At 45.3% G+C, this 24,637-nt stretch overlaps 1 protein-coding gene across 1 annotated transcript in view; it reads left to right on the top strand.

The window, feature by feature from the left end:
- SH3PXD2B (SH3 and PX domains 2B) overlaps positions 1–24,637 on the top strand; it is a 144,986-nt gene that overhangs the window by 63,632 nt on the left and 56,717 nt on the right. The window contains exon 4 of the mRNA XM_066591284.1: positions 20,545–20,621. Coding sequence (XP_066447381.1) covers positions 20,545–20,621 — 77 coding nt within the window. The remainder of the gene's footprint in view (positions 1–20,544; positions 20,622–24,637) is intronic.

Raw genomic sequence — 24,637 nt, 5'->3', positions numbered from 1 at the left:
AGAGAGGTCAGTTGGGTTTAGAGAGAGAGAGAGGTCAGTCGGGTTTAGAGAGAGAGAGAGAGAGGTCAGTCGGGTTTAGAGAGAGAGAGAGAGAGGTCAGTCGGGTTTAGAGAGAGAGAGAGAGAGAGGTCAGTCGGGTTTAGAGAGAGAGAGAGAAAGAGGTCAGTCGGGTTTAGAGAGAGAGAGAGAAAGAGGTCAGTCGGGTTTAGAGAGAGAGAGGTCAGTCGGGTTTAGAGAGAGAGAGGTCAGTCGGGTTTAGAGAGAGAGAGAGAGGTCAGTCGGGTTGAGAGAGAGAGAGAGAGAGAGGTCAGTCGGGTTTAGAGAGAGAGAGAGGTCAGTCGGGTTTAGAGAGAGAGAGAGAGAGGTCAGTCGGGTTTAGAGAGAGAGAGAGGTCAGTCGGGTTTAGAGAGAGAGAGAGAGAGGTCAGTTGGGTTTAGAGAGAGAGAGAGGTCAGTCGGGTTTAGAGAGAGAGAGAGAGAGAGGGGTCAGTCGGCTTTAGAGAGAGAGAGGGGTCAGTCGGCTTTAGAGAGAGAGAGAGGTCAGTCGGGTTTAGAGAGAGAGAGAGAGAGAGAGAGAGAGAGAGAGGTCAGTCGGGTTGAGAGAGAGAGAGAGAGAGAAAGAGGTCAGTCGGGTTTAGAGAGAGAGAGAGAGGTCAGTCGGGTTTAGAGAGAGAGAGAGGTCAGTCGGGTTTAGAGAGAGAGAGAGAGAGAGGTCAGTCGGGTTTAGAGAGAGAGAGAGAGAGGTCAGTCGGGTTTAGAGAGAGAGAGAGAGAGAGAGAGGTCAGTCGGGTTTAGAGAGAGAGAGAGAGGTCAGTCGGGTTTAGAGAGAGAGAGAGAGGTCAGTCGGGTTTAGAGAGAGAGAGAGAGGTCAGTCGGGTTTAGAGAGAGAGAGAGAGAGGTCAGTCGGGTTTAGAGAGAGAGAGAGAGAGGTCAGTCGGGTTTAGAGAGAGAGAGAGAGAGAGGTCAGTCGGGTTTAGAGAGAGAGAGAGAGAGAGGTCAGTCGGGTTTAGAGAGAGAGAGAGAGAGGTCAGTCGGGTTTAGAGAGAGAGAGAGAGAGGTCAGTCGGGTTTAGAGAGAGAGGTCAGTCGGGTTTAGAGACAGAGAGAGAGAGAGGTCAGTCGGTTTTAGAGAGAGAGAGAGAGGGGTCAGTCGGGTTTAGAGAGAGAGAGAGAGGGGTCAGTCGGGTTTAGAGAGAGAGAGAGAGAGGGGTCAGTCGGGTTTAGAGAGAGAGAGAGAGAGGTCAGTCGGGTTTAGAGAGAGAGAGAGGTCAGTCGGGTTTAGAGAGAGAGAGAGGTCAGTCGGGTTTAGAGAGAGAGAGAGAGAGAGGTCAGTCGGGTTTAGAGAGAGAGAGAGGTCAGTCGGGTTTAGAGAGAGAGAGGTCAGTCGGGTTTAGAGAGAGAGAGAGAGAGAGAGGGGTCAGTCGGGTTTAGAGAGAGAGAGAGAGAGAGAGAGAGGTCAGTCGGGTTTAGAGAGAGAGAGAGAGAGGTCAGTCGGGTTTAGAGAGAGAGAGGTCAGTCAGGTTTATAGAGAGAGAGAGAGAGAGAGAGAGAGAGGTCAGTCGGGTTTAGAGAGAGAGAGAGGTCAGTCGGGTTTAGAGAGAGAGGGAGAGAGAGAGGTCAGTCAGGTTTAGAGAGAGAGAGGTCAGTCGGGTTTAGAGAGAGAGAGAGAGGTCAGTCGGGTTTAGAGAGAGAGAGAGAGGTCAGTCGGGTTTAGAGAGAGAGAGAGAGAGGTCAGTCGGGTTTAGAGAGAGAGAGAGAGAGGTCAGTCGGGTTTAGAGAGAGAGAGAGAGAGAGAGAGAGAGGTCAGTCGGGTTTAGAGAGAGAAAGAGAGAGAGAGAGAGAGGTCAGTCGGGTTTAGAGAGAGAGAGAGGTCAGTCGGGTTTAGAGAGAGAGAGAGGTCAGTCGGGTTTAGAGAGAGAGAGAGGTCAGTCGGGTTTAGAGAGAGAGAGAGGTCAGTCGGGTTTAGAGAGAGAGAGAGAGGTCAGTCGGGTTTAGAGAGAGAGTGGTCAGTCAGGTTTAGAGAGAGAGAGAGAGAGGTCAGTCGGGTTTAGCAAGAGAGTGGTCAGTCAGGTTTAGAGAGAGAGAGAGAGAGAGGTCAGTCGGGTTTAGAGAGAGAGAGAGAGAGAGGTCAGTCGGGTTTAGAGAGAGAGAGAGGTCAGTCGGGTTTAGAGAGAGAGAGAGAGAGAGAGGTCAGTTGGGTTTAGAGAGAGAGAGAGAGAGAGAGGTCAGTCGGGTTTAGAGAGAGAGAGAGAGAGGTCAGTCGGGTTTAGAGAGAGAGAGAGAGAGAGAGAGAGAGAGAGGTCAGTCGGGTTTAGAGAGAGAGAGAGAGAGAGAGAGAGAGGTCAGTCGGGTTTAGAGAGAGAGAGAGAGGTCAGTCGGGTTTAGAGAGAGAGAGAGAGGTCAGTCGGGTTTAGAGAGAGAGAGAGAGGTTAGTCGGGTTTAGAGAGAGAGAGAGGTCAGTCGGGTTTAGAGAGAGAGAGAGAGAGGTCAGTCGGGTTTAGAGAGAGAGAGAGAGAGGTCAGTCGGGTTTAGAGAGAGAGAGAGAGGTCAGTCAGGTTTAGAGAGAGAGAGAGGTCAGTCAGGTTTAGAGAAAGAGAGAGGGTCAGTCAGGTTTAGAGAGAGATCCTGAGCTGGTGCACAGGATAAGTTTGTGCAAAAATGCTAGGAAATGAATAAGGTGCCTAACCTGCCATTGTGTGACCTGGGGGGAAATTTTGAGAAGTTAGATTGGAGCGTGGAGCCAAGCAACCACCCATCAGGTGAAGGAGGCTTGTTGATTCCAAGATTAAAGACTGGACCATCCAAAATGGGCAAGCACAGAAGAAATGACCATTGGGACGATGCCAGGCACTTAAACTCTCGACACTTGTCCCGCATAAAATGATCCTTATTGGTATTGTCCTTGGATTCCCCACTAGGTATGAAAGCTGTCTGATCAGGTTATGCTGCGTTTAGATGTAACTATTATCGTTCAAACGATACGAGCAAAAGTGACCAATAATCATTCAGTATAAATGCGAACAAACATGCACTTTTCAGTCATCATCCAGTTTCAGCAGGACTAAAAATCGTCATTGGCTCGTTCACTTATCGTTGCAGTTAAACACTCCCCGCTCAGTGTGCTACATGGGAATATAGAACGCTGAATGAGAAGTGAACGATTCTCAATGACGATCTTACTGTCTAACAGTTCGCATGAGTGCTAGTTAGTGGTGACATCACTCATTCGTTCATTCAAACCAGAATCTGCTTGTCTTAAAGGGGCATTACCCACTTAAGGAAATTCTTACAATATGGGCCCTTAACCCTTTGCATTCCAATTTTGGATTCAGGGTTTCCTAGGGGGCTTTTTCTTTCTGCCATTATACAGTGGAGCTATCTGCTAGCTAGAACCACTACTGCGGTATGTGACATGCTGGAGAGGCCCCCAATAACAGAGTGGTCAGTAATCTACAGTAAGAATACCCTGCCGGATGTCTTCCGACATCGGAGCTGTACAGCCTTCAATAAAATGTCTTTAGATGTCAGACAGTAGTTTGGAAAGGGGTAAAGTGTAACTGAGTTTTCAGATAATTGTTTGGAATAAGCTGCCACGTTTGTGTACATGAGGAATAACCATCTTCCTGGCCATCATATGACTTATATCCTGCATTTTTCCCCTCTGTGCATGGTATATATCTATTTCTCTGTCCTCTCTCAACTGCTGGGAAGAGCTGCTGTATGTGCTGCCTTTAGGCCTCCTTCACATGGGCGATACGGCATCGCCTTGAGAAAATTGCAGCGATATTCCATCGCTACACCATGCGATATCGCTGCGGCTTCACGCGGCAATACCGCAATTTTGTAGCGCTACAAAGTCGCATGTGACGCTGCGAAGTTGCGCGACTTTGTAGCATCACATGTGAGGATTTTCGGGGTGGGGCTTGAAATATAAGCCCTACCCCGAAGATAGGCTGTAACTGAAGAAAAAAAATTGTATACATCACCTCTCCCGCGCTATCTGGGGCACCGCTGCAGCCTCTCCCTAAGTCCCGGCACTGATCATCTTCCGCCCGAGGATTGAAAAATCCCCAGCTGCTGGAAGCGCTAGCTGTAATTGGCTGACCGTTAGTCAATCACAGCCTGAACCAATCACAGCCATTCATCGGGCACTATCACTGCCATTTCATCAAGCAATTGCTGTGATTGACTAAGCGTCAGCCAATCACAGCCAGCTTCCAGGAGGCGGGGATTTTTCAATCCCTGGCCAGAAAAGAAGATGCTGATCAGTGCCGGGACCCAGGAAGAAGATGTGGCCAGGCTGACAGCGCGGGAGAGGTAATGTATGTGTATTTATTTATTTTTGCCTGCAGTTAGGGCTTACGTTATAGCTATGACAGTAGGATTTCCTTCTGCCAAAGTTGCATTGCACCGCACGAAAACCGTGCAATGCAACAGAGAGGAAGGCTCCACAGGGAAACATGTGCTACAAAACCTCGTGTGTCGCATATCACTGGATCGGCTAGGTTTTTGTGTCGGGTTGTCGCATGCTACAAAACATTACATGCATGAAGGAACCCATAGGAAAGCACGGGCTTCTCATACATGCGATTTGTAGCATTGTAGCAACGCTACAAAATCGAGCGACTTTCTTGCCCGTGTGAAGGAGGCCTAAGACTGTTCCTAGAGATTCTTGCAGTGCACAAGTGTATAAGTAGCAGAAGATTTCACCATTCTCTCTACTTGTAGCTCTACTGTGTGAGTGTCCTTCCCTCCTTCCTGCATGCAGCTCAGTGAGCAGGGATGACTCATCTTCTGCTCCATCCTAGCATCCCCTTATCAATCAAGAGCTAGCAGACAGTGGACAGCATTCAGATTCCTGTGATCCGTGTCAAGCAGCTCTTCTAGTAACCCACAGGGAGGTCTCCTGACTTGCCTGGTAGAACATCTGCTAGCTGCTGTTGTGGCATTGATTATACATTTAAAAGAAGCCCCCATTAATTACACTGCTTACAGCATTAGGTTCGACGTTGTCCGTATTCTGCATGGCAGGCACTTGCTTGTCCAGAAGGCTGGTAGGCTTCTTGATGGTGTACATCTGCAGAACGCTCTGTAACTCATTACAAGCAGCATGGTCTTGTCAGCAGTTCGAGCTCTTTAAAATATGAATCAGCAATATTAGTATTCTGGAAGTTCTGCAGAACTCTTTTCCTGTAGCCAAATATTTAATCATTGTACTGTGAAATACTTGTGTATGGGCACTGACTGCACTTGCTCTGAGCCCTGGTTTATATTTTGGATAAAGTAATCAAAGTTCTTCGTTGATAATAACAGAAAAAAACTCTTCCGCTTGGCTCCTATTCTGACCTTTTTGGGGGTAAAGTTAAAGCGATATTTCATTTTTAGAAATGCATCTCACCAGATTTTAAATTGAATATTCCAAAGTGGTGGAGTTACCCATCGCAACCAATCAAATCCCGGCATTGTCTGCACCGACCAAAGATCGCAGTGCAGCCCTAAGACCTGGCAATGTCATAGTCAATGTGACTCGCTGTTCACAAAGGATCCAACAAGGTAGGACTTCCTGCAGTTTGCGGGTCGCTGCTATTTGAGGTCGCAACATGGTTGCCAGATCACAGATCAATATGACCCTTGTCATAATCACAAATATAAATCCCATTCTTTTGAATGGGATCATACACATAAATGATTTTTTTTTTTTTCCTGGGGCGCAGAAAAAATTTGTAGTACGTCCTGTCTTTGGGCGTTCCTTTGGAGTGCATCACCCATTGTTTTCAATGGAGCCGGCAAAGCATCACACGGCGTGTGATGTTTTCCATTGAAAACAATGTGAAACTCTCTGCGATCCTCTGCCGCGGCTGAAAGTGATGCCAGGTGGTTTTGACACAAAAACACCTTTGTATCTGTGGGAAAATTGCACAATGGCTAGCGCAATATTGCGCCAAGTTTCATGGCCCGATATCATACTCACCTGTGTGAAATTAGCCTAAAGCCCTGTTTACACGGGATAATTATCGCTCAACATTTGCTCAAACAATGTCTTTTGAGCGATAAAATCCATCGTACTGCTGGGCAGCTGATAGCAGGGACTGCACGCTGTAATTCTCCACGGGAACGCTGATAACATTGTATTCAACTGCAGTCGTGCAGCAGAAATAATGGGCTGTATGCAGAGAACAGTCCACCCTCTGTTATATGCATACAGCTCATGGAGGTTCTTATACATGCAAATGAACTTAATAAGCTACTAATAGGCATTAGTGCCCATTAGCAGCTTATGCAAAATGATCGCTCATACTGTCATTCTCCCTATCTTTTGAACAAATTTTGGGCGATCATCTTTGCGTGTAAATTGGGTTTTAGTTTTCAGATTTTTTTCTCACTACCTCCTGTTTTTCTTTCTACTGCATTGAGTATTCATTACTACTTGCTCTGGGCTTGCCATTGTAGTATCAACAGAAGAACGCATCTAAACATGAACCTCCAGTATTGTGTTTTGTCTACTCTGTGAATATCACTTTTGGCTCATGTCCACGACCGTGTTTTCACCACATATAATGTGTGTTGCACAGACCCGAATACGTGGTCAATGGAGGCAATAAAAGTCAATGGACTGTCGTTGATCCAGGCGTATCCATACGCAAGAGAAATAAATCACAGCATGCTCCTGATTGTCTACGTTCGTACGCAGTGTGAGCCCTATACATTTGTACGGGCTGCGTATGATACGCTGTTCATACACAATACATTGTGTATACAACGCCGCTCCGAGCAGAGAACTGAAAGATGAACTCTAATTGCTGTAAACAGCGAGGATGTTATATTCTTAATACATGAAGATGGGTGTGTGTGTGTGTGTGTGTGTGTGTGTGTATTACACACAATGTAAATGGTGTAGAGGATGCTCCCATTCACCACCATGTTTCCGGCTCTTAGACTAGCAGATGAAACCATTGATTGTCCGTTCCCAGTGGTACTTCTCACCTCTTTTTTTTGTACTCGTGGGGGGCATTTGATCCATTCATTTCAATACTGTAGGATCACCGGAGATGGCAGCATTCAGGCGATACATGCGTGGCCACTGCTGCTGGAACTTCCGGACGTACCAGGGCTGAATTCTCTGGATTCTTGGGGGGATCTCAACGGTCAGACCCCAACTGATCAGCAATTTCTCCCCAATCCTGTGGATAGAGGATGTGTGCACCATGAATGTATCGGTCAGCTAAAGCACCCCCTCCTCCCGACAACCTCATGATACTACCAGGGAGATGTGGCTATCCGTGTAATCGGGGGTAAGTGGTTGGAAGACTCTGCAGTTTTTCTCTCCCTCAGGATTTTGGATATCTAAGGGAGTTTTTGAATGTCATTTCGGTGCACAGCCACCCCCAGCACCGCCACAATATCAAACAGGGCAGGAAGTGACAAGGGTGATGAATTCCCCTCAAATACTAGGCTGGCATTTTCTGCATGTCTCATTCCCACGTCCTAAAACCACCCTTCAGGTCAGATGCCAAGCAAAACTAAGTGGGTAAAGGCAGTCTGTGCAGCCACAAATAGCTCCGAGAAAAGAAACCATTTGTGTCCTTTATCTGTATGTCTCCTTCCATATTAGTCCTAAATGCCCCCGTCCTGTAATTTCATTTATTGGGTCCTTTATTCTTTCTATAGCCTTTCTATGTAGTGAAAACTGCCCATATAGACGTGGCCTGGCGCTGAGGACATTGAGCTGCTGACGCCTGTCTGTTGCCAAGGAAGTTGTATGGGGGAACACTGATCTTTTTATATAGAGACAAACCTCCCTTCATTTGTAGACTCTGCTCTGCGCAAATGGTCGTTGGGTGAAAAACATAGCATGGTCACCAAAAAGAAGCATAAAAAGTCATTACAGAGATTTACTAAGGATTTTTTTTATGCTTGGCACAACTTAAAATCGATATAGATAATAAGTAATAACCATGGGCTATGTGCATCAAAGGGGCATCATCCATGTTGGGTAGGGACAGTTACATTAAAGAGCTAAGTGCAGTATTATAGGAAAGCAAAGTTTATTACACTTTCCTATATAGAAGGACATGGTTAAAAAAAAAAGTGCACCTCACAGATATATTTAGTAAAGCTGGGTTCCCCCCCACAGCGGATTTGCCATGGAAATCTCGCAGTTTTGCCGCAGCGAAAAACCACAAGCTTTCTGCGGGATAAGCGCAGCTTCAAAACCTGCGGCACCAGAGATGTAACTTAAAGCTACTGGGCCCCAATGCAAAATGTGTAGCAGGGCCCCTAATTATAATGTTTTATTAATAGTATTGGGCTCCCTATATGGGGAAGAGAGGCCTTATGGGCCCCTAAAAATCCTGGGCCCGGGTGCAACTGCATCCCCTGCACCCACCATATTTACGCCCCTGCGCGGCACTGTACTACAGTACATTATCTGTCCTTGGTGTTATCACGGTGTTCTGTGTGCTGTTACATAGGACTGCAAGTGACATCATCTGTACTACAATACATCATCTGTCCTCAGTGTTATCATGGTGTTCTCTGTGCTGTTTCATAGGACTGCAGGTGACATCATTATTTGTCCTCAGCATTATCATTGTGTTCTCTGTGCTGTTACATTGGCGTGCAATTGTACAGCACCATATCATATTACCCGACGCCGATGATGAAGGGTGGGTTGCATTAGCAGGACGAGGAGACGCCGAGCAGGAGATCCATTGGGTTCATCAGCAAGGTCACGTGGGCCTCACACTCCGGTGTTATTAGAGGCAACCAATGTTACTAGAGGCCAAATTTTGGCTAAAAGAACTGGCCTTCCTCAAAATCGGCCGTAGTAGATGTCAATGCTAGTAGTGGTTTTACTGTATGTATATATATTTTTTTTTTTTTACAGTGGGAATCAATGGGTGACTTATGCTACTGTATGCCTATATAGAAGCATACAATGAAAAATTCAAAACTGTGACGCAAATCTAGGGTAGTGTATATAGATAGAAGAATTGGCGCTAAAAATAATTAGTGCTCGGGCTCAACGCAGCTCTGATAGACATGTATCCGTCTCGTCCTCAAGAGCCTAAACAAAGCCACAGGATGTTTGCGAGTAAGATAAAATAATAAACCAGATGATTGGTGCCGACCTACCCAGATGGTAGGTGGACGGTCTGAATGATAATGCATTATCATTCAGACCATCCACCTACCATCTAGGTGGAACGGCAGCAATCATCTGGTTTAGTCTACCCTAGATTTGCGTCACTGTTTTGAATTTTTGGGGTTCAGGATCGCCCTGTTATTTTTGGGATCAGTTATTACGGTGCTGCCAGCCTGGACCCCCAATAAATGCCACTTGGTTACCTCTGGACATCGTGGCTGTATTACAGCACATGAGGAGACCAGCATTCTATTAATGCTATGTGGTAGGGAGGAGGCACTTACCGCCTTCACTGGGTACCTCCCGCATGTCTGCTGATCCTCCAATGTTCCCAGGGGGAGATGTGCAGCTTTCTATTTGCACGGTGTGGGTCCAAGGACTAATTTTACCGCTGAAGATTTAGACACCGAGTATGTGGGGGATAAGGGGGGGGGGGGGGGGGTTACCTTAAAAAATGCATGGGTATTCAGTGGGAGGTGACAGCGAGGGTGTACCTCTCACTGATCCCTATCTTTTTACACCCTCTACTAACAGTAGGGTTTGTTACCGTAGGAACCTAAGGCCGGCTCCTAGAGTTTAGAATCCAGGCCGTTGTGTCCCTGGAGGTGGCATACCATCGCATTAGTTGGTGCCATCCATAGTTCTGTTTGATTATATATCGGCTCTTGTTTTGATTAGATACATGAATAAAAGCTAAGTTTTAGGTCCTCTCTGTGAATCACGTTTTTTTTAAGGATCTGCAAGCCCACTGTGAAGTCTTAGGCAACATTTTCACAGCAATGCCCATTTCTTCTTGGCACCTATGCCAGACATATCCAAAGTGTGTCCTTTTAGCCTCCATTAAGCTAGTTTATACATTGGCATACCTTCTTTCTTGCTGTAATGAATAGCATATTCTGCTTTGATATTCCATGCACAAAAAGTTTTGTTTTTTTAACCTGGTAGCCTATGGGTGACCCTGTATGACTACATGTCAGAGACAAACATTTAAGTTATGTATCAGGAAATCCTCCTGAAATATATCTTTGCTATAAACTTGCAAACACAGTGAACTGACTCTTGGTTAATCGCTGTACAGTACAGGAAACGGTTTAAAACCCTCCGTCTTCACTTACTAAACCATCAGCAATTTCGCACATGATTCTGTGTTTTCCTGATCTCTGGATACTTCCCCAAATAATCTGCTTTGCAGATGCATGCTATTTTTGTCATGACAGCAGTTCGGTTGCCTATTGTGCCGGGGCTGCTGTCTCCATCACTTCCACATCTCAATATTTACTTTCAAAGCTTGCCTCCGATTATCAGGGGCTCATTCACACACAACTGAAATATGGGGCTGAATGTGGCCCCAGAATACAGATGGTTTATGTAAACTCCATATTTAAGACTACTTTGTATTATTTTTAAGTGTTGAAAGAGACATTGGCCATAAAAGGTGCAGCAGGAAGCATACATAAAACAAGGTTTCATTGGGCATCATTTGGTAGAAATAGCAATCTTCCTAACATACAGTCTCAATTTACTGTTGGCCTCACAGTCATCCATCACTTCATCATGAGGTCTCATGTGACCAAGTAATGTGTCACAATTGCCGGCTGCAGTGAAATTTTGTCCGTGGTGTCATGTGACATGGCGTTATTCCAACGATCCCTACGGACAACCAATAATGACACAGCTTCCCAAACAACAAGTGATGGCAGTGAGTTGGTAAAGGATTGAGATATATATATATATATATATATATATATATATATATATATATATATATATATATATAATATATTGTGAGGGATTAGCGTTTAGGATCTGTAGCAACCTGGGCATAAGTAGTCAGAGACAGTGACACATAGGATAAAGTCTTTAGTCCAGGCTTTGCCTGGGTTTATTTCCAAGCAAACAAAAGCAAAATACAGGCCTTAACATCAGGCAAACATAACGTAAATCCTGCTCGTCTGAGCACTTACTATACATGGCGCGTCCCTGTCAACACACTGGTAACACAAATGGCTCCTGCACACAGCCAGCCAGGACTCTCAGACCTGCAGAGGTCTCAGCTCTCCCTTAGGCCCTGTAGGCCCAGGCTTTATATGGCCTGGTACCAGCCTCACCTGGTACGTGGGAGTGACCATCCCACCCTTCATTTTGGTCACTCCAGGAAAAGCCGGCCCGGATTATGCGGCTTGGAGCCACCTACTTGCTACAACGTGTTAGTAGCTTAATGCTACTAACACTATACTGCCGGCTTCCTCCACCGAGCCCAGGCTGCTCGGTGGCACGTATCTGCCCAAGCGCTCCCCAAAGCAGCATAGGAGAGCATCCTAGGCGAAATATACCTGCCCTCCAGCACCTTGCCAGTCACCGTCTCACAATATATATATATATATGTTTTTTTAACATGAGATTATTTTTTTTTTATTGCCACTGTTTTTCTCATTGATGACTATGGAGGAAAACGTACAATTTCCTGACAGAACAGTTATGTCCATGGCATAATGCCATTCTGAAGAGTCGGATACATTACACCACAGTTTCATGTGAGCCTCAAGTTCATTTTCTACATGTACCAATTCAATTGCAACATTGTAGTAGAAGATGACTTAAAATCTAGGACCACTACAAGAAAGGTATACAGAAGTAGGTCCTCAGACTCCAGCTGTCAACCAAATTGCTACAGGAAAAATACATTCTGGAAGCAAAGCGATATATTAATTCTACTAATCTGCAGCTCTATTATTAAAATTCCTAATGAGGATTCCAGTTTTGTCTGCGAGTATGAAGGCTTGGATTACTATAGCCCTGACCCCTGGGTATTTCAGTCTGCAGAGATGACTTGATTTTACTTTTGGGGAGGAAGGTGAATTTAGGACACGGACACAGCATTTCCCCGTCTCCTGATCCGATGGAACGTATGGAAAACATCTGCTAGCTATAGAACTGCTCCCACAGCTTCATATTAATCATACCGATGCATTCGCCTATTTCTTGAGGGCCGCGATTAAATACCGAACCTCCCTTTCTTTAATTTCCATAATGCAACAACACATTCAGTTCCCATTTTACGTGTTGATCAACACTGGGTATGTGCTGAGATGGGTCTGGCTAATGTATGTATTACATATGTGTCTGCACACTGGAGCATTTCTAGGGAATGTTTGAGCCAGCTGAGATCATTGTAGATTAGCTTTTTAAGTACGGAATAGAGATTTAGAAGCTAAGATTTTGACCACCGCTCAATTTATAGAGTTCATAGAGATTACTTCATGGTTCATGAATGTCTATACATGTCTAGCAAAACTGGACACGTTGGGCTTTAGATGTCAGAGATGTTTAATATGTGTTGGAAAGGTACAAGGTTCAAGTAGTTCTCCAAGATGATAATTCTCAACATTTGCTTGAAGGGTCCCGGGTGAAACATTTTGTTTCTTGTTTTATTGCAACATTTGTAATAATGGTTACATGTGACTCTGAAGAGATCATCTAGTTTACGTGAAGAGAACAGTGTGCAGAATGGTTCTAGTGCCTGTAACTCGGGGCCAAAGGCAAATGCTGCATATGCACTTTGTCCCCTGGCCGCCGCCAGTGGCGCCATTTTTAAGTGTTTGCTCTGTCCAGACGCGAATACAGTTGAAAACGTGATGGAAGTAGGGTGGTTCTAAAAGGTAGTATAACTGCTGTCTAATTCCGTTAAAGAAAGAAGCTGTATTATAACTTTAGTAATTCTCCTGTTATCCATTACGGTATATATCCTGGCAGTGCGCATCCAAAGTCCGCTCCCCTGCGCCCTCCTCTTGGGTGCCAGAATCTGAAAGCAGGCTTATATGGGGGAGTAGGACTTGAAATGCACACTGCCAGGATATATACTATAATGGACAACAGGAGGGGTTACTGAAGAAAGTAGCAATACCGCTTCAGGACAGAGCTCTTAAAGGGGTTGTCTGGGGTTAGAAAAACATGGCTGCTTTCTTCCAAACACAGCACCACCTTTGTCCGTAGCCTTGTGTCTGGTATTGCAGTGCAGCTGCCATTCACTTCAATACCACACAGAACCCTATGGACCAGGGTGGTGCTGTGTTTGGAAGAAGGAAGCCATGATTTTCTAACCCTGGACAACCCCTTCACAGGGTGTGTTCACGCATTGTTGGTTTCCTGCAGATCTGCAACAAAATCCACAGCAAATGATCTGCGTGTGAACATTCCCCAAAGAAGATATAAGCGAGCAGTCAGGAAAGAGGTGACACGGAGCAGAAGAAGGAGTGGGGCTTAGACCACTCTCACACATGTTCAGTTAAGCACCGCATGGAACAGCAGCGTTTTTAAACGCAAGTCATAGCGCTTGACGGCATTTCTGAATGCACCCCATCATTGTAATGGATGATGGGGTGCATGCAAAAATGCTGAAAAATAGAGCAGACGGCGCTTGAACATCACAGTGTTACAAACGCCACGTTCGAGTTCAGATCTGAGAAGCCCCATTAAAATCAATGGGAGTGTTATACTGCGATTAGCGCAACTCAAGCGATGGCCTTATTACTGTCAGGCGACTTAAATAGCAATTGTGTGTTCCCTACCAACCTCTATAGACTAATAACCAATGGTGACGACCAGAAAAATACATCGGATTTGTAGTAATTTCTTCTAAAAAGTAAATCCACATTCAGTAACTGGGTGGGAAAATAAGGACACCCTTCCTACTTCCAAAATATTTTTAACCTCCCTGTCTATGCATGAAGCGGTTCAAGCTACATGGCTGACAACCAAACCGCAATGCCACGATTTTCCGCAGTAGTAGGCTACTGAGTTGCATTAGTGAAGCACATTGAAAACGTACTCATCACCTTTTTACGAGTGACCTAAAAAACACTTCTCAAAACTGGGATAATTCACTGTAAAACCCTAAGACTGCCCATACACACAGCGGTAGTGTGCTGCGGCCCGGGAACAGCACTGTGAATCCACACCTAGCTGTACTGTAAGTACTGCAGTTCTGCAATGTGGTTTTGGCCAGGCGGCTTGTACAGGTGAAACACCTGCTTTCAATGGCCTTTACCAGTACAAGTCGCATGGCCATAAACCGTGTCACGGGACCAAGTTTTGTTTTCCCATGATTCTTGGCAGTGTGGCGCACTACCAATACATACATGAGCACGCTGAAACTAGAACCATTTCCCGTTTGGTGTTCTGGAGCGCTCTTATATGTCTACATTATCAAGAAGGGAAGATACCTGCCTTTATCTTAGAAAGTCCATTGTTGCTGCTCATCAAGCCAGGAAAGATCTCTCAGACTGAGGGCTCACTGACATGGGCATATGTCACCTGCGTATTATACATGTATAATATGTGGTGCTAAAAGCCAATTGATTGCTATTGGGCCACTCACACCTGCAGGATTTTTTCCCACGTGGGTATCATGCACCTGAAAAAAAAAAAGCAGCATGTCCTATTTTGGTGCATATTGCATACCAATATAGGCTATGGGGATTTGCAGCAAATACATATGTCCATGCGTATTTGTTACGTACTGTGTATTATACACATATGAAAAATACGCACATAATACGCAGAACACTTACGTTTTTGTGAGTAAGCCCTAAGTGTATATGCAGACAGGCACAACTCAGATCGGACAGCCCATTGTTGTGCCACACTTCTCCAAAAATCTGTAAGGGGTGTTGCGATTCTTTTTTTATACTCTGACTCTTCGTTCGAGTAAAAAGCCCATGGGTATACTCCAGTTCAAATGAATGGGTGCTATTACCGTTCGATGTTTGCACCAATCTAGACGAAAAAAAATGCTGCTGTGCGTGTACCCTTATAGGAAATCAACCATACAGCCATGATGGCTTACAAATGGAGAGCCTTCGAGACAGTCACATGGAATTGAAGGGAGGCCTATTTTCTCTTCCCGATGACTGTAGATCTACCAAGTGCAGATAAGTGGTTACCAAGGCGGATATTTCTTCCCGTCCTCTTTGCTGATTACTGTATGCATCATATAATTTGAGTTCTGTTACAAGATGTAACCCCCCCCCCCCCCCCCCTCTTCTAGATGAAACATACATTGCATATCACTACCTGAATAGGTAATTGCCGAGATTTGAGAATTTTTGATTATGGACTACACTTTGTAATGTTTATATCATCACCCCAGAGTAGGATATGCAGTGTATGGGCATCTGAGAAAATCTAGCAGCGTGCTCCGTCCAAAAGTTCCGATACACAAAAACTTGGCACATAGGCGCTGGGAGTGATCTGCAGGCAGCGCGTCTCGCTCAGGTACTCGCCTCTGTTCAATAAACTACTCCGTAGCTCTTATTGTCAGCTGTATTCGTCTGGTTGGATGCTACAGCTGTCAATCAGAGCTGTTGGACAGCGAGGAGAGCACACGAGTGAGCAGCCCTGTTTGCAGAGCAATTGCAGCTGTGGCATTAAAGTTTAGTTTTTTCTGACTGCTGGGGATCCTAAAACCTTGGATAGAAGTCCATTTACAGCCCTCGGCCCCCTATCCCTAACTAGAGCTATCCGCAGGTTTACGGTAAATTATCTACCGCTGCCGTCCTGCAAGGACGACCTGTGAAAGGACATAATGGATGAAACACAGTAATGGTAATATACATTAAATCTGCATCTCTGCAAGAATTCCTGTAGAGTATGACATAAATAAACAGCGGGCAGGAAGGAATAGCTTCTGGGATCTGACTCTGGTCTGCTGCGTTAAATAAATAAATGCATTGGCTTTCCTTGCACAGATGGCAGGTGAAGAATGCTTACTAAGGTCTGGGTCTTTTTGTTGACTGTACTATACAAGAACATTTCATGGAAAGTATTGGGTAATATATACACATGTTTTGACTCATTTTCCTTTGATGTATAGTTTATAATACTTGACTTCATAAGACTGGGAAAAAAAATCCATGGTTTGGGTGTCCATTTCTTGCGTGTAACAGGACCCTTAAATGGCCACTAACTCTTCACACAACTTATGCTCATCTAACAGCCTACGTGTATCAGCACTCGTGTAATATGTTTGCATTAAAGGGGTATTCTGGATTTTCACTGTTGACCTATCCTCAGGATAAAAAAAAAGCACAGAGCCGCTTCAAAATAGACAGCGTGCAGATTTTGACTGCTTTTTTGATGCGGAAATGCTGCAGAATATCCTCAGCGGAAACTTCTATTGAAAATTGTGCAGTATTTCCATATCCAAAAAGCAATCAAAATCTGCATGCTGCCTATTTTGAAACAGCCCTGCCCATTTCAGCCACATGTAAACATACCCCAGCGGTAATGGTAACCCCCCCACCAGTGGCCCCCGGTATAATAGTAAAACCCCACAGTGGCCCCCGGTATAATAGTCGCATCTCACAGCATACCCCAGTAGTAATAGTGACACCCGACAGCGTACCCCAGTAGTGATAGTGACACCCCACAGCGTACCCCAGTAGTGATAGTGACACCCCACAGCGTACCCCAGTAGTGATAGTGACACCCCACAGCGTACCCCAGTAGTAATAGTGACACCCCACAGGGTACCCCAGCGTAATAGTGACACCCCACAGGGTACCCCAGCATAATAGTGACGTCCCACAGCGTACCCCAGCATAATAGTGACGTCCCACAGCGTACCCCAGCATAATAGTGACGTCCCACAGCGTACCCCAGCATAATAGTGACGTCCCACAGCGTACCCCAGCATAATAGTGACGTCCCACAGCGTACCCCAGTATAATAGTGACGTCCCACAGCGGCCCCCAGTAATAATAGTGACACCCCACAGCGGCCCCCAGTAGTAATAGTGACACCCCACAGCGTACCCCAGTAGTAATAGTGACACCCCACAGGGTACCCTAGCATAATAGTGACATCCCACAGCGTACCCCAGCATAATCGTGACATCCCACATCGGCCCCCAGTATAATGTTGACACTTCACAGCGTACCCTAGCATAATAGTGACATCCCACAGCGGCCCCCAGTATAATAGTGACACTTCACAGCGTACCCCAGCATAATAGTGACATCCCACAGCGTATCCCAGCATAATAGTGACACCTCACAGCGGCCCCCAGTATAATAGTGACACCCCACAGTGGCCCCCAGCGTAATAGTGACACCCCACAGTGGCCCCCAGCGTAATAGTGACACCCCACAGCGGCCCCCAGCATAATAGTGACACCCCACAGCGGCCCCCAGCGTAATAGTGACACCCCACAGCGGCCCCCAGCGTAATGGTGACACCCCACAGCGGCCCCCAGCGTAATAGTGACACCCCATAGCAGCCCGCAGTGTAATAGTGACACCCCACAGCGCCCCCCAGCGTAATAGTGACACCCCATAGCAGCCCCCAGTGTAATAGTGACACCCCACAGCGGCCCCCCGTGTAAAAGTGACCTCCCCCCCCCACACACACACACACACCCTGAGACCCACATACTTACCCGTCCTCCTCGTGGAAGCTCTGCTGCTCGGCGCTGATCCTGGGTGCACACTGTGACATCAGTGTGCTGCCAAACGCCCCCTCCCCTGCTCTCGTGGAACCAAGTAGGAGACGTCAGGGGAGGGTTGAGGAGGATCGCGGCTGCACACTGACGTCACAGTATGCGCTGAGATCAGCGCCGCTAGCAGCACAGCTGAATGAATGCCAGCAGAGGAGCCACAGCCCCTGGCGGTATTCACTAAAGTGGTGAGTGGGTGATGGCAGTGCGTGCCATAGATTCGCCACCACTGACCTTGAAGGAGAGTGAGGAGACTATGCATGCTCCTCTGGGAAATGTGCGAATAAGGAATATTGAACAATACCTCTGCAGCGCCACCTATTGGATGAAAGCATTCCTGCAAATCATTGTCAGACTGTTGTTATACAAGTCTTGGGGATTTGTTGGCAATGTATTGCATACTGCTGCATTCTCCCTGTGTGGGAGATACGCCTGTGGAAAATGCTGGTGAGCGAGCCCTAAGGCAATAGGTTGTATATACTTTTATTTGATGTTTAACGCTCAGGTTTTATTGATGAGCATGCTGTGTATAACCTTCCTGAAGGAGCCACTCTTCACTAATAAATATTTGTGTGTGAAGCTATGTTTCATCCTGCCTGCTAGGCTCTTGGCAAGCATTGCCTGTCAATAGTACATGCTTTAATGTAAGACCCAGATGAACTGATTACTTAAAGGAGATGTCCCGCGCCGAAACGGGTTGTTTTTTTTTTAAACCCCCCCCCGTTCGGCGCGAGACAACCCCGATGCAGGGGTTAAAAAACCCACCCGCACAGCGCTTACCTGAATCCCGGCGGTCCGGCGTCTTCATACTCACCTGCTGAAGATGGCCGCCGGGATCCTCTGCCTTCGTGGACCGCAGCTCTTCTGTGCGGTCCACTGCCGATTCCAGCCTCCTGATTGGCTGGAATCGGCACGTGACGGGGCGGAGCTACACGGAGCCGCTCTCTGGCACGAGCGGCTCCATAGAAGACTACAGAAGACCCGGACTGCGCAAGCGCGGCTAATTTGGCCATCGGAGGCCGAAAATTAGTCGGCACCATGGAGACGAGGACGCTAGCAACGGAGCAGGTAAGTATAAAACTTTTTATAACTTCTGTATGGCTCATAATTAATGCACAATGTATATTACAAAGTGCATTATTATGGCCATACAGAAGTGTATAACCCCACTTGCTGCCTCGGGACATCTCCTTTAATAGAATCTCAGTAAGGCTGGAGGTTGCTAATTGACTTTGTCCTTTTGTCTTTGGATTGTAAACTAATGCTCCCTTTTAGACCAGCCGATTCTTGTTTGAGCGAGTGACGTCACCGCTAACTCACTCACGCTCATGCGGACTGTATAGACAGGTAGAGCCATCGCTGGCTCATTCCAATGCGAATCGTTCAGTCCCTGTATTCGCTTATACAGGAACTCAATGATTGTTTAATGATAAGTGAGCCAACCATGATCTTTATGGCTGCACGAAGTGAACGACAAATGAAAAGTGACATATTCTCGTTCAGTTGTTGGCTCACATTTAAACCAAACGATTACCGTTCGCTTGTTTGAATGATTATCATTGCGTCTAAATGCTGAATAATTCCCACATCACTTCTAATATCAACATACGTGCGTGGGCCGCCAAGATTTTCTGTCACGCTTTTTTTAACACCTGGAAAGAAATGTTACATGAAGGTTGTGGATGGATGCTAAACTGATGAATGTATGAACGTACGTAGAAAGTTTTAACCGCAGAATGAAGTAAAGCTTCTAGATCTCTTCTAGATCTATTTCTCAGTTCTCCATTAAGTGATGTTTTCATTAGTGCCTATAATCAATCTCTTTGAAGAAATCAGTGACCTCACTGTATGCATCCACATATCCTCTAACATAGTATGATAGGTTGACAGACGACCATGTCCATCTAGTACAGCTTGTTTCCACCCCCCCCCCTTCACTCGTTGATCCAGAGGAAGGCAAAAAAAACTCCAATGAGGCTGAAGCCAATTTAGCCCATTTGAGAGAAAAAATTCCTTCCCGACTCCATAATGGTGACATTTTAAAAGTTCCCACCTGACTTCAAATCACAGATCAACATGTTTATATCCTGTAATATCCTTCCGCCCAAGGAAGACATCTAGTCCCCTCCGATAGACTCCTCTATGGATTTTGCCATCATCACGTCCTCAGGCAGAGAGTTCCACAGTCTCACTGCTCTTACAGTAAAGAACCCTTTTCTGTGTTGGCGAGTAAACCTGATTTCTTCTAGATGTAGCGAATGCCCTCTTGTTACCGTCGCAGTCCTTGGTATAAACAGATCATGGAGAGATCCTTGTATTGTCCCCTCATGTATTTATACATAGTTATTTGATCGCCCCTTAGCTGTCTTTTTTCCAGGGTAAATAATCCCAATGTTGATAGCCTCTCTGGGTATTCCAGTGCTCTCATTCCATGTATTAGTTTAGTTGCCCTTCTTTGAACCCCCTCAAGCACTGCACCATCCTTCCTGAGCACCGGTGACCAGAACTGTACACAGTATTCCATGTGGGGCCTGACAAGTGCCTTATATAGTGGGAGGATAATGTTCTCGTCCTTCGCCCCTATACCTCTTTTAATGCACCCCAAGACTTTATTAGCTTTGGCAGCAGCTGACTGGCATTGATTGCTCCAGTTAAATCTACAGTCCACTAGTACCCCCAGGTCTTTTTCCATCTCACTGTTCCCCAGCAGTACCCCATTTAGTGTATATTGGTGACATCCGTTTCTTTTGCCCATGTGCATAACCTTACATTTATTTATTCCCCTTCAAAGATTATTTTGGAAAGGGTATATGCATCTTATTTGGCTCTGGAAATGTATTATAGCTTCTGTTTTAATCTAAAAGTGAAATATATATATATATTATAAAATTGTCATTTTCTTTCCCCCAGGCAAAATCTTGTTCCGCCGAAGTCACATACGCGATGTTGCAGTGCGGCGCCTGATTCCAATCGATGAGTATTGTAAGGTGAGTGACCCCCTCTACTTAAGAGATGCACATAAACAGAAATGTAACTTATTAAGAGTTGTTCCTTACCTGGTTCTTTTATGTCATTCGGTAGAAACCAGTATGGGCCCTTTTACACGGAACAATTATTGTTCATATTCTTGCTGGATCGTGCGAACCTGTATGATAATCGTACAACGTAGGCGCTAGAACTGAAGGACATTAAACTAAGTACATTACACAAGATTTACCTAATCGCCTAGATGGTGCAAGGAACACAGGCAGATTGTAATAGCATCCTTTACAGTGTAGAGGAGAAGACTTGTAAGGCTGCTGTTACAGAGGCAGATCATCTCCCATGTGAACAAGCACTGATTGGCAATGAGCACATCGATTAGCGCAAGGTAATGCTGTCTACACGGGCAGATGGTTAATACAATTGTTCGTCCCCATACCGCTATCATAGGTCAGCTAACATCTCCCTGTTAACACGCAGCACACATTTCATTGTCGTATAAAAGACGCGATTAGCCAACAAACAAGCATGTGCGCATTAGTGGGTATATTTATATGGCCTGATCAGGTGAAAGAAAGTTTAACCCCTTAGTGACGGAGCTTTTTTGCTTTTTTCCATTTTTGTTTTTTCCTACTCCCTTTTAAAAAATCGTAGCTCCCTTATTTATCCATCGACGTTGCTGTATGAGGGCTTGTTTTTTGCAGGACGAGTTGTATTTTTCAATGGCACTATTTATTGTACCATATAATTTACTGAAAAACTTTTAAAAAATTCTAAGCGGAGAGAAATGGGGAAAAAACGACATTCCACCATCTTTCGGTGCGTCCTGTTTCTACGGCGCACAAACTGCAACAAAAACGACCTGATATTTTTATTCTATGGGTCAGTACGATTACTACGATACCAAACTTATATAGTATTGTTTTTGCTGTAGTACTTGTATTTTTTTTTAAAGATATTTAATTTTTTTCAATTATTTTCTGCAGTCATTTTGTGCGCGCAATACCTTTTTTATTTTTTCGTCGATGTAGTTGAGCAAGGGCTCATTTTTTGCGGGATGTCCTGTAGTTTCCGATAATATCAATTTGGAATACATACAACTTTTTGATCGCTTTTTATTGCAGTTTTTCTGGGAGACAGGGTAACTAAAAAATGCATTTCTGGCGTTCTTTTTTTTTTTTTTTTCGGACGACGTTCACCGTGCAGAAAAAATAATGCACTACTTTGATAGATCGGACTTTTACGGACGCGGCGATATCAAATACATATTTTTATTTTATGATTTAGATTTTTTAATAATAGATATGGCAAAAGGGGGGTGATTTAAACTTTTAGAACTTTTTTTTTTTTACTTTACTTTGAAGTCCCCCTAGGGGACTTTAACATGCGATGCTTTGATCGCTCCTGCAGTATGACGTAATGCTATAGCATTACGTCATACTGCTTTTTGACAGGCAGTCTATCAAGCCACCCTGTGTGGATGGCTTGATAGGCAGTCTGTTAAGGCAGCCCTGGGGCCATTCATTAGGCCCCTGGCTGCCACGACACCTGCACGGCCTCCCCGATCTCACCGCGGGGGGGCAGTGCGGGACCCCCGAACAGCGTTCGGGGGATTTAAAATGCCGCTGTCAGAATTGATAGCGGCATTTAACGGGTTAATAGCCGCGATCGGCCGAACGGCCGAGCGCGGCTATTGCCCGCGGGTGTCAGCTGTAATAAACAGCTGACGCCCGCGCTGTATGGAGGGAGATAGCGCCGCTACCTCCCTCCATACACGTCCTGCAACAGCAGGACATAGTTTTACGATAGCGCCATCACTAAGGGGTTAAGTGAATGTCCTTGCCTGATCGTCAGGCTGTGTAAAATGTTCTTAAGGTTTCATTCACATCACATTTCACCCCTATGCTATAGTTGAGGTATACAGTTGGCATCCATTTGGCGGAAACATTTTGGCCACTCTCACACAGGCGTTAGCAAAACACTGTGTTCGAAATCGCGACGACGTACCGCAATTTCGAGCAGCATTTTCAAACGCACTGTACAGTGTTCAACAGTGGTTTTTAACGCACCCTATCATTGTGATGGGTGATGAGGTGCCTTAAAAAGTGCTAAAACGCAGGAAAATAGAGCAGACAGCGTTTGAAAATCGCAGCGTTAGAGGTCCTATTGAAATCAATGGAGACGTTGTACAGCGCTTACTGCGGCGTTATTGTGATAGACATGATGATTATTTTGGTATAAAATGTCTATCGATTTATATAACCCAAATGTATTTTGCTGTTGTAATGACTTTCAGCTCTGAGGAGTTTAAAGGACACACACACAATCTAATCATGGTATTTGCTAGACAATGGATGTCTGATGTAATGTTAGTTAAGTACATAGGGATTGCACAAGAGACCTCTAAGAGTTAAAGGAGATGTCCCGCGCCGAAACGGGTTTTTTTTTTTTAAACCCCCCCCCCCCCGTTCGGCGCGAGACAACCCCGATGCAGGGGTTAAAAAAACCACCCGCACAGCGCTTACCTGAATCCCGGCGGTCTGGCGTCTTCATACTCACCTGCTGAAGATGGCCGCCGGGATCCTCTGTCTTCGTGGACCGCAGCTCTTCTGTGCGGTCCACTGCCGATTCCAGCCTCCTGATTGGCTGGAATCGGCACGTGACGGGGCGGAGCTACACGGAGCTACACGGAGCCCCATAGAGAAGAGGAGAAGACCCGGACTGCGCAAGCGCGGCTAATTTGGCCATCGGAGGGCGAAAATTAGTCGGCACCATGGAGACGAGGACGCTAGCAACGGAGCAGGTAAGTAAAAAACTTTTTATAACTTCTGTATGGCTCATAATTAATGCACAATGTACATTACAAAGTGCATTATTATGGCCATACAGAAGTGTATAGACCCACTTGCTGCCTCGGGACATCTCCTTTAAGGGCTATAGTGTTATGTGTATATCCTGTGATGTAATCTGTTAAACGCCCATAAAGGGCGGTTGTCATGTGTTATAATAAAAGGCTTGAGCCTCTATACATTGTAGAGACTCTCCCAGTTTTAGACCAGCACTTGTGTCTGATCTGGTTCGATGATGTGTGCACACGATATAATTCGGAAGCGACAAAATACCCCAAAGCCTGCTGGAGAAAATCATAATCCAGATCATTATAAACGCTGTAAAAGCGTTGTGTGTAAGAGCAGCCGCACTGATTGCTAAAACTAATGGGCAGAAGTGCTCAGCTGAGTGTGATGGTCGTTTGGCTATCTTTACGATCAGTGTATGGGCTCTGGAATCCGTACACCGCTCTAAGCGATGACAACAGCGGGACAGGCACAGCTCTCTGAGCACCTCTGCCTGTTGTTTTTAGCTGTCGTGAGGATCTCGGCAGCTGAATCCACATTGATCAAAACTTTGACGTGAAAAATTTAGTTACCCTTTTAAACTTGTAGTTTTAGTCTTGTGTGTCCTCATATCAGTTAATATGCATTATTTTACCCAAGGTAATACAGATGTGTTGTGACTGTAGCTAATTAGCCAAGACACACATTAGTTAGCATTTTGTTCTGTTTTCACTCTCCCCTCGTTCTATCTTAATACATAGATGTGTGATGAATTGCAATGTAAGAGATTATTATAAATCTGTCTACATTTCCTCTCAGCAGTCTGTTTTTGCAACATACAGTGCAAAGGCCAGCATTTTACCTATTGAAAACAACAAGTCTCCACCGAGATCAATGAGGATGTGCTGCCCAGCGGTTGAGTAGTGTAAATAGCTAAACTGCTGGCATGGACTTTTAAAAGTTGGCTGAAGTAGTTAAAGCAAAAATCATGTCAATCTGACCACTTTAACTGCTGCCCCGGGCTTATTTCTTGCTACAAATGTTGTATTCAGACAGCAGTGGTTACAGATTTGCTGAGCTGAAAATATGCAAGTAAGGAAAAAAATGTACTTGTTTGTAACAATAAGTTTCTCAGTTTTTTTTTACATTAGAATAATTAACAACCAACATTATTCTTAACCCCTTAG

Source organism: Eleutherodactylus coqui, chromosome 2, assembly GCF_035609145.1.
Source record: "Eleutherodactylus coqui strain aEleCoq1 chromosome 2, aEleCoq1.hap1, whole genome shotgun sequence".
Lineage (NCBI taxonomy): Eukaryota > Metazoa > Chordata > Amphibia > Anura > Eleutherodactylidae > Eleutherodactylus > Eleutherodactylus coqui.
Note: the sequence above shows the minus strand (reverse complement) of the source record. Positions and strands in the feature narration are given on the sequence as shown.